At 52.0% G+C, this 10,715-nt stretch overlaps 1 protein-coding gene across 2 annotated transcripts in view; it reads right to left on the bottom strand.

The window, feature by feature from the left end:
• Positions 1 to 204: 204 nt before the first annotated feature.
• The window catches only part of ATP9B (ATPase phospholipid transporting 9B (putative)), a 133,506-nt gene continuing 122,995 nt past the window's right edge, over positions 205 to 10,715 (bottom strand). Inside the window, exons 26-29 of one of the 2 annotated variants that reach the window (XR_014795342.1) lie at positions 8,921 to 9,029; positions 2,977 to 3,034; positions 2,183 to 2,448; positions 205 to 604 (exon numbers count right to left, since the gene is read on the bottom strand). Coding sequence is in view for 1 of the 2 variants with exons in the window: in XM_084887978.1 (XP_084744104.1) it covers positions 468 to 604; positions 2,183 to 2,386; positions 2,977 to 3,034; positions 8,921 to 9,029 (508 nt within the window). In the remaining variant the exon portion in view is untranslated. The remainder of the gene's footprint in view (positions 605 to 2,182; positions 2,449 to 2,976; positions 3,035 to 8,920; positions 9,030 to 10,715) is intronic. The other variant, XM_084887978.1, reaches the window with a different exon arrangement.

The following is a 10,715-nucleotide window of genomic DNA, read 5'->3' as shown; positions in this document are numbered from 1 at the left end:
CACTGGAGCACCAAGCGTTGGGCCGGAAGGAGGTGAGCATGTGAATGGGTCACCCCACAGGGAGGGGCCATGGGTGACACACACATGGTCCGAGGAGCTGCAGGACATACACACTGCATTTCAGCGCCTGCGTTTTATTCCAGTTCAGTAGGAATGACTTTCTGCTGTAACATCAAAGAAAGCGCTTGAATGTTTGGAAACTGCTAAGTATTAAATAAGCTTTCATTTTAATTCTCAGAAACCAGAGTAAGATGAATGCTTTACAGTAACAGTGAAATAATTAGAGCTCATTTGCCACGGAAGCGGAAGCCAGTCCGATATGAAAAGGAAGGGACGGGGTGCCACCTGGCATGGGAGGCGCCTCCTGCAGCCGCCCCCGCGAGGGCAGAGCTCCTTGGGCTCCGTGCTGTCCTGTCCCAGGAGCCACCGCACCTGCACCCGGAGCCCGTGGTGCCACAGGCGCTGTGCTAGGAGGTCAGCTTGGAGTAGCTGGGTGGGGAGAGCTTGCGCTTCAAATACTTGAGGACGTAGAGCGGGAGGCAGCTGACCACGGTGATGGCCGACACCTTCCACAGGAAGGTCATGGTGGTGATGAAGGCGAGGTCTGCAGGAGAAACACAGGCGGGTGAGAGGCCGTCAGGGAGGCCGCAGGCGCCCATGGCACACAGGCCCCACCTGCAGTGCACCCGAATCACTCCAGCGGATTGCAGGTTCTTTCTAAAGCCTGCTCTGCCTGCGCTCCAGGGAGCATGAACTCTCTTAAGGGTCATGGGAGCACATTAGAGAGTGTGACCTGCGCCACCCAAGCCGGGCGGTGGCAGCCACTCGGCACCGAGTGCTGGTCCAGGAGGAACCCCCTGTGATGTGCCAGGTGCCCAGGCCCACCTTCTCCTCCAGGAACAGCCGCTGGGCCACAGGTGCAGGGACACAGCAGGCGGTGCTGTCATTGCTCGCCTGTCCTTCCTGTCCCTCGGCCTCGGCCAGGGAAGCGCAGCGGTGGCCCTGCTCTGGGGCCGTGACAGAGCTGCAGCCTAACAATGGGCGGTCTGACTTTCTTACGGGAAGAGGCACATGAAAAACCAGTCATATACAGTGTTTGCCTTTCCAAGTGGCAGAAACCCGTGTGTTGTCAGAGGTGAGATGAGACCTCCTGATGCATCCCTGCACCATGGTGCTGGTGACATTCCACCAGGCGGGCACGTTTCCCTCCTGAAAACCTGCTGGAGAAGCGAGTCTGGCGCAGCCCCATGTCCCTGAGCAGCCCTGCCCTGCATTCTACTGCAGCGGGAACAGTCACCACCCCACTGCCCGACGCTGAGGACGAAGAGCCACCTGTAGCATGGACCACACTCCTTCTCTTCTCTTTGCCCGATTTAAACCTTAAAGAGGCTCACAAGTCCTGTCAGACACAGCCATCGGTTGGGGTCACACAGGGAAATCTCTCTCAGCCTCGGCTGGAAAGGCCTGAAACTGGAAGAAGGGTGACTGACGAGCAGGGTTCCATCAGGGTCAGGTGAGGGCGGATTGCAGGGTGCTGCTGTCTCGGGCAGGGTGGAGGACTGTCATGTGCCAGCTGCCACCAGGCCTGTGCCTGTGATGGGCAGTCATTCCTGTGTCCCTGAGCTCAAAGGAGAAGCATCAGAGGTCACCTAAGTGTGAAGATGAGGGTGAGTCTGGTCGGAGAGCATGGGGACAGCCACCACCTGACACTCATCCAGGGTCTCAGTCACTGTCAGCTCTCGTGAAGCATCACGGCCCCTGGCTGGGGATGGCAGAGCTGGCAGGGCGAGGGGGGGACCACCGAGTGTGTGACTCCACGCCACAGTGCCGGCGAGGGGCTGACTGACACCACTGTGCTGGCAGCTGACCTGCTGGTGGGCTGAGGCCATGCACACGGTGCCCTGTGTTTGCGGGAGGACGGCGGGAGCTGCCAAACACAGAGCCCTGGTGTGAAGGGGTCTCCATGTCATGGTCACTACCTCTCTAAAAGCCAAGATGGTGAATGCCTCGATTTTATAAATTATTATGAAGAGTTTAATCTTTCCCCAAATAAGCTTGTTTGAAGCATTCTGACGTGGGTTTTACTGTGAACTGCAATTTAGACAATGTATTAAGAAGTAATAATAAAAAAATGTTTAAAAATAAAAAACAATTATCCAGAAATAATTCCAAGGCAACTTACCAAAATACTCATTTAGAAAAGCCAGAGAGGCCACGTAGCAGCCGAGGCTGAGGAACTCGGCCACGACCATCAGCCAGTGCCATGTTCGGACTGTCAGCGCCACCATCAGCAGCTCGGTGAGGATGAGGGCCGTGAACGAGATGGCCACGACGTGGACAAACTCCGACTCAAAGAGCACCAGCGCCCCATACATGAGAATGCCGCCTGGAAGACACAGGGTGACCAGTGTGGCTTTTCCGTGACAGACTTTCTGGGGCCTGGAGATCCTGTTACTACGTGAGGAGCTAGAAAAGGGCCATGAAGAGCTGGTTGGCGTTTATAAGAGTCGTGGGCTACAAACGTCCCAACCTCCCACGCTATTCTCTTAAACTCTGGCTTATGAGTGAAGAGCCTGGAGAAGGAGGCCTCCACTGCAGTTAGTGAGGCCAGCCTGAGCCTCACTGCAGTAAGTCTGTTCTCCAGTAATCTCACTTCCAACCACCTCTCATTTGTCTGGAACTACACAGGCGGCCGGCAACCTATGACCACTCGACTCAGATTCTCCACGTCCCGCTGTCTCTCCTGGAAAGAACCACTGTGATAAGTGCTTGTTAAAGTGTTTCTGGATTTACATTTCATTAAAAACAGTAAGTTTTAAGGTAGCAATCATCGGTTAACAAAGTGCTGCACAGCGAAGGGCCTGGCGGACAGCTGCGGAGGGCGATCACCAGATGGACAGGAATGTGGTTGTGGGTGGGACTGGGAGGGGAAAGGACTGACAGGAGACAGGCATCACTGCAGGGCAGCGCTCTTACCTTGGTAAATGCTGATTAACACCCACACGAGGAATGTTTTAAAGGACAAGGACCGGCCCTGGGGAAAAAGCAGAGAACGAGTTAACCACCACATCTCCCGCGGCTCAGCCTGGTGACTCCTGCAGTCCCAGGCCCACTCAGACTCGACCCCCCACCCTGCTGAGTCGGAGCTCCCATCTGTGCGCTCGGGGAATGGGTGCGGCCTCTCTGAGCCGTCTGGGGTAGAAGGTCTGTCTAGGCTAGGGGTGTTGAACTCAATCAGAGAAGGGGCTAAAATCTAAAATCCAGCCTAAATCGCGGGCCGAATGGTTTACTGAACAGTCATAAACTGACAATGTCATAAACTGACAGCGGAGTGCAGTGATGACAGCGCGGTGCGGGCCACATTGCAAGGCCTGGCGGGCTGGATTTGGCCCGCGGGCCTTGTGTTTGACACATGTGGTCTAGGCAATTAAGCTGGGGCAGTGCAGTCAGAACCCACCAGAAGCACCTACTGAGGACGGTGCGTGTGTGTGCAGGGCTGGGGCAGAAACCCCGGGAACCAGCGGCTCTGACTCAGTCAGAGGGCGACTGGGAGAAGCCGCGGCTGAAATGCCTGCCAGCTGGTGTGTGAGGACAAAGTCCAGGGCGAGGCAGAGGCAGTTCCTGAGTTCCCCTCACTGTGGCTTTTGTTTCTTGTCTGGGGCTTGGTTTCTCCAAGTCCCAGCTCCGTTCCCTGAGGGCCGCGTGCAGCTCCTGGTGCTCACTGGGAACTCTCAGGTGGGTCCCTGCTGTCAATACCCAGTAGTCTGAGCGCTCCCTCACTTCCTGGACATGGGTGAGGATGGCCCCCACACACCCACACATGTGCATGTCCTGTTCCTTCTGCCTGCGCCTCGCCGGCACAGGGAGCCCTTCCGTCCCTTCTTCGGCTTTGGCCTTGCCTCGCATCAGCCAGCAATGTGCCATCCATGTGTTCGGACTAGCTTTCCTGCGAGACACTCACCGGCTGCAGCCAGGGCTCCTGTGAGCTCGCGGCCCCCAGCCTTGCCACAGACTCGGTCAGACACTTTCCCAGGGACCACTGCATGGTCCATCCCTGCCTGCCTGCTCCCGCCAGCATGGAGGTGACTCGTTTCTCCTAGGGTGAACTGCATTTGTCAGTCTGCGTCCCATGCATCTCTGGGTTCCGACCAACACAGACGCCATGGGCCCCCGAGTTGAGCCGACAGCTCTCTTGCCCAATGCCCTGCCAGCCACCCTCCCACCCCGACCTGGGGCAGCCACTGACCTGCTCCCCGCCCCAGAGGGTCACATGCTGGGATCACACACGTTTGAGCCTGCCTTGTGTGTGGCCAAGCGCACTTCAGCATCAGCTGTGCTGTTGAGACGGCTCCCTCCGCCCTCTCACTGTCCTGTGTGGGCACCGTCGCTGGGTGAAGGGCACCTGGTCATTCCCAGGCTGGACCATTAAGACAAAGGTGCCACCGAGCTCTGTGCACAGGGTTCTGTGTGAACACGCACGTGCTTCCTCCTGGGGCTGCCGGGCTGATGGCACGTGCACGCTTCACTTTGTAAGACATGGCCAATCCCTGTTCCCGAGGGGCTGGGCGCTGGCATCCCTCGGCAGTGAGAGGGGCCCTGCTGTGTCTACCCAAGCACGTGGTGGTGCTGGTGTTCCAGGGTTTTGCCCTTCTCAGACTTCATGGTCACGTCTCTGGTTTTAATTTTAATTCCCTATGAAATGGCACTGATCATTTTTGTGAGCCTACTTGCGCCTGCCCCGGTCTCCTGTCCACTGAGAAAATGAATTCTGTTCTTTTTTAGTTTGGAGGTTCTCTGTATATTCTGGTACAAGTCCTCCATCAGAGGTGTCATCTGCAGACACTTCCTGCGTCTGAGTTCGTCTATTCACTCCCTGAACAGGCCCTGCACAGAACAGCAGTGTTTAGTGATGATGAAGACCAATGTGCCCATTTTAGGAGTCATGCTCTGACCCTGTCTAAAGCTCTGCCTGATTATAGTCGAGCATGTTTTCTTCTGCATGGTTGAGTCTCACCTTTCAGTCAGGTCCTCATCCATCCTGAGGGCATTTCCATGGCAGGCGTGGGTGCGGGTGAAGGGTCCGCTCCCGCCTGTTGGTGCCCAGTTGTGAGCACATCGGCTGCTGGCAAGACGACCCTTCCTCCTCTTGTTTCCTTTTGTTTGTCAAAGAATGACTGTTGCATTTGGCTGTATTTCTGGCTTTCGATTCCAGGCCACTCTGTCTGTCTGTCCTGGGCTGTGACTGCTGTTTCACAGAAAGTCTTCTAATCTTGTTCTTTTCCAAAACCGTTTGGTGGTTCTGTTCCCTTAACTGTCCTATAAATCTTAGAATCTGCTGGTCAAGATCCCTCAACATCGTGTCTTCCAGTATATGAACATTCATTTACACCTTCAAATTTCTTCCTCAGTGGTTTAGTTTTCAGAATACACACTGAGTGGCCAGATTATTATGATCTCTGAGTGCATAATAATCTGGCCACTCAGAGTGAGTGTGTGTGTGTGTGTGTGTGTGTTAGAGGCCCAGTGCATGAATTCGTTCATGGGTGAGGTCTGGCCAGCCGGGAAAGGGATATGGGGGGTTGGCTGGCCTGCTTGCTGGTCGAACTCCTGGTCGAGGGGACTATTTGCATATTAGCCTTTTATTATATAGGGTATACACTTAGTGGACAAATTATTATTCGTTCAGAGATCATATTAATCTGGCCACTCAGTGTAATATCCTACATGTATTTTGCTAGTTATACCAGCAAAATACGATATGATACACAGTATTGTTTGTTCATTGCTAACCATAGGTTTAAGTGGTTAAGATACCTTTTCCTTGGATCCTGCACCTTCTCAAACCTCCTCGTTTAAAAGGTTTTGTGTGGATCACTTGAAATTTTCTACTCAGACTGCTATGGCGATAGCACAGATATTTTTATTTTTTCCTTCTAATGTCCATGCCTTTAATGTCCTTTCCATGCCTTATCACTATTATTTTAAAAACTATATAGGTGCAAATATACATTTCAAAAGTTAAACCATGTTGAGACTGTTCAACAGAAAATAGAGGTAGTGACGCAGTCCTCACTGTCCAACATCTGACGATTCAGACTGTTACCAAGGACAGTACAGCGTCACCTACTTGATAACTTGACAATTAGCACAACTACACCCAGATGTCTCTCTGGTTAGCAGTTTATCATGAATGGAAAACCATGAGCTGGGAACTGAATTCACAGCTGATGTCTGAGACACTTCTGGCTCTGCTGAGGCAGTGCTCCGGCACTGACATATCTTAGTCCCGACCCTGAGCCCAGGCGCAGGGCTTTTCACAAGAGGTCCAGGCCATCAGGACCACAGAGCCAGCTGCAGGCAGGAGAGCAATGAGCACATGCCCAGTCCCGCAGCACCCAGCGCCAGTGACTGTACTGAGGGACACCTAGGTATTACTGTCATGATCACATCATTTTCTGTAGGAATGAAGATGCTGTGGTGTTGGCAAGAAGGCGCAGTCACATCTTTGTTTAATTAATCAATCTGAATACTGAGGGAGCAGACCCCGCTTCCCAGTGCAAAGCCCCGGAGGCGGCACAGTGTGCACAGCAGCTCTGGGCATCTCGTCAACAGTAAGCCAGACCCGCGATGCCTGGGCCGCTTACCCAGATCAGAGACTGTTTACAAAGAGGTATAAGCACAGACGCTTATTTCAAAGCACAGTGCTTTTCTCCACTTTGCCCGGGATGTGTCCTCTGCATGCCTGATGACCTCTAAAGGTGTTTCACGTTCTCTGTGACCTGGATTTCTGCTCACAGCTTATTAGAGTTCAGTCCCTGGACAGTATGAACACCCTGCCTGCTCTTATTCATTGTGCTGCTGCACAGCTGCCGTTGCCACAGCCTATACTCACGTTTCCCTCCAGCTGTACGTGGGCTGCTGGGCCAGGAGCCATGTCTCACACGCTTTCACCAGCCCCGCACAGCACCCTCACCACACCTGCCACAGGCAGAGTCACAGATGCATGTTGCCCAGTTCCTGCCAGCACTGACAACACAGCATTAGACTGACTTGGTTGAACGTCCAGCGTCACAAACTCTCTCCAGTGCCAAGAGGAGAAGCATCTTGGGTCTCACCAAGTCAAGTAGTGAGCACGTTAAGGCTACTTTCTACTTTGTTTTCAAAAGACGTGATGTGTATGAGATTTTTAAAGACATACATACTATAAGGACAAGAAGCATAGGTTTTGGATCTTATAGAAAAGGAGCCTGGAGGAAAGAAGTGACTAAGCCGTTATAAAAAGATTCAGTGTCCTGACTTTATGGTACTGAAATATACTATTGTAAATCGCTGGTCAGCATGACAGAATGGGAAGCTAGCACCTTAAATTCAACTTAGTCAGATTTGAACAAGGTTTCCCAACATCCCCACATGTTTAACCCATCAGCCAATGGCATTGACTTTATGGTTGAGAGGAGTCAGCTGCTCAGCTGAGGGGCTGGTGACCCCGTGAACCCGTTCTGCCACTGGAGTGACTCCCAAAGCCATCGAGGGATGCTGCTGGTGGGCACAGCCTAAGCCCTAAACACTGGAGGCCAATGTGCCTGCTGTCTCACTGCCAGTGACCGCCAGGTGCCGACTGAGCTGCTGAGAATCCTACACTGACCATTGGGCAGCTGGTCTGGGTTGACCTGCAAGACTCAACTGTCTATTTTCTGGGTAGCTCACCTAATTTATATTCTACATAAAAGCTCATTTCCCTGTATTTCTGTGAGCAGTATGTAAGTGTCTACAGGCTTGGAAACAGGAAAGTATTTACTAAAATCACAATTATTTGCAATAGCTTCCTATGGGTTTTGAATCTCTTACCCTATTCTACTTCACTGAATGGTAATGATTTCACCATTTCAGAAGATTAATCTAAAACCTTTTTATTCTAGTTGTAATATTCACAATATTATCATCATAACCATAATGCTTGCTATTTTATCTTATTGTATACTATACTGGTGAACTAGCTCTATTTCTGTCCTGACTATCAGAGTAATATGGGATTTTGTACACCAGATCCTCACAGCAACTCCATGAAGTCAAGCTAAGCACCACTATGACTGGACAGGGATCCGGGGCTACAGGGCACTGGTTTGTGCTCAGTGAGGTTTCTTTTTTGCTGCCCCATATGCCACTGTCGCCTTAGAAACAGATTATCAACTGTAAACCTAAATTTATTTTGAGGGTTAGTGGACTTTGCTCTCAGAGTTGGTTCAGGAAAAGCAAGCCTTCTAGAAGATTCCAAAGTCACTATGATTTATATTTGGATGTAGAGTATTTTTTGTGCTATAAAAAGATGCGTCCACAAAAAACATAATAAGCTAAAAACGTCTTCCAGGATTATTTTAACCTTAACAGTACAATTTTAGGTAAATAAGCGAATCTTTTGCATAGTTTCAGGGGCTGGAGTTTTGTGTGGCAGCATCATGGCAACCACGGCACCTGGGTCTTGGGGACAGAAGCATGTCTCACACAGGTGTGATCCTGCAGCCCCCTGCAGATATAGGTGACTCCTGGGGTCCTAACTGCTAGAATGCTGCCAGTGCCTGACAGACGGGTGTGAGGGTGCCAGGTGGAACCACAACTGGGAAAGGAGCTCCTACAAGCCCAGGGGTGAGAGCATCCTTAGATTAGGACTTCGTTGTGACATCAGAGCATCATCACCAATGTCTGAAAAAGCTTTTTTGCTGGTTATGTTTTCCTGTTTTGAAGGTTAACTCAAAAGAAAAATATCAAAACCAACTAGGAGAAATAAAAAATGTCTGGAAGAACAGACAACAGATTTAAACCTGCTGGGAAACTGCCTCACGAGGGCACCTTTTCTCTGGTAAGTGTTCTTGTGGAACACCTGAGTGTCTGCAAGGCTCGGGAGGTGCTGGCCTGGCCGTACCTTGGTGAGGTCCTTGTAGAGCTCTGGGTACAGCATGGCCATGTCCGGTTTCACGTCCTGGTCCAGCACCAGTGAGAACACTGGAAACATGGTGTAGATGGTCGCGTACCTGAGAGCCCAGAGGAGAGTGAGGTCAGCACGAGGAACGTCCCATGCGACTAGGAACACCCTCTGCAATCAGAGGCCAAAGGTTATAAAACTAAATAGAACAAACACAAGGTGGCACTGAAACTCAATGTTCATCCCACTCACCGCCCAGCCACAGTCTGCAAGCCACACAGGCACAGGTGGCAGGACCCGGTTTTCCTTCCTCATTAAACATTCTGAGATCGTTGTGCACCCATGTGAAGGGATCAGATATAACACAGAGAGCTTGTGCCCTTTAACCAGCTGCAGCCTACTCACAGCCAGAATAGGGACAAGGACACAGTGCAGACATGGGCAATCTGCACTCAGGCCCTCCTGCCACTTCTTCCCTTCCAGGCCCCTCAGCCCCTGGCCACCACTAATCTGTTCACTTCAAGGTGCACACACGCGTCACATAGCAGGTAGCCTGTGGGCAGCACTTTCACTCGGCCCGATTCCCTGCAGAGATGTAAGGCTGCTGTACCAACATTCCCTCCTTTTGATTGTCCGTGGTTGTAGACTTAGCAGTCTCTGTGACCAGACCGTTCACTGAGGTACATCCCGGTCCTTCCAGTTTCTGGTTATTACAACTAGAATTGCCATAAACATTTAGCACAGATTTTTTTTTGGTAAAAATAAGTTTTCATTTATTTTGGATTGGTGGTGTGTGGTTTTTTAAGACCCTGCTGCACAGTGCACCAGGGTGGCTGTCCGTTTCACGTTCCCACCAGCAGTGTGGGAGGGTGATTTCTCCACATTCTCTCTGTGGCTGGCACTACCACCATGGTCCCAGCCGCTCAGATGGTTAGTGGTGTCTCACTGAGCTTTAAGTCTGCTTTTCCACAGCACTGCCACTGAGCAGCTCTGCACCTGCTCTGGCAGAACTGCTGTTCCCGTTGGTGGGTTGAGGTAAGTGGGACTGTCCTGGGCTGTGGAGTCCTGCGAGGCAGTTATGAGCTCCTTGGCCTGTGGCAGCATACACTTCCTGAAGTTCCAGAGCTGCCTTCACTGCATGCAGCTCCAGGTGTCTCCAGCCAGGACACTGCTGCTGCTGAACCTTTCTTCCCAGAGAAGTCTTCTCTCTGCCTGCTAGAAGGTGTTTGCCTTTAGTTTTCATGTGTCTGATGACGTGACTTGGTGGATTTCTTTGGATTGAGGCTGCTTGGTGTTTGGTTACCTTCTTGAATCTATAGGTTTGTCTTTTGTGAAATTTGGGAAGTTTCTGGCCATTATTTCCTCGAGTCCTTTTTTGGCTCTGCCCTCTGTCCTCTTTCTGAGACAATAGGGACAGGCATGGGAGATCTGTGTTGCCTGGGGCCGGAGGAAATGTACTGACCGTGTGTTTGCTCCGTGCTGACCGCTGCAGGAGAAGTGGCCGGGAGGGCAGCGTGTGTCACTGTCTGAGCTGTCCTGGCTGTGCCTCCTACCAGCCCTGTGGCCTTGAGGCCTTCTGGGCTCGTTGGGTCTCTGCTGTCACCCATGACGTGGGGATGCTGCAGGGAGGGGATGGCTTCAGAACAGCTGGGAGCCTGTGTGCTCACTGCCGCTGCTGTAGGAAAGCCCTGGCCCGTGAGTGGCGGGGTCTGCGGTGGCCGGGGAGGAGGATGTTGGGAGAGAGCGAGAGAAGAGGCTATGGAAGGACCCTTGGTCCTGGGACGGTGATGGGCTG

Source organism: Pipistrellus hanaki, assembly GCF_964339955.1.
Source record: "Pipistrellus hanaki genome assembly, chromosome: 6".
Taxonomy (NCBI): domain Eukaryota; kingdom Metazoa; phylum Chordata; class Mammalia; order Chiroptera; family Vespertilionidae; genus Pipistrellus; species Pipistrellus hanaki.
The sequence above is the reverse complement of the archived record's forward strand: the minus strand, read 5'-3'. Positions and strand labels throughout refer to the sequence as shown.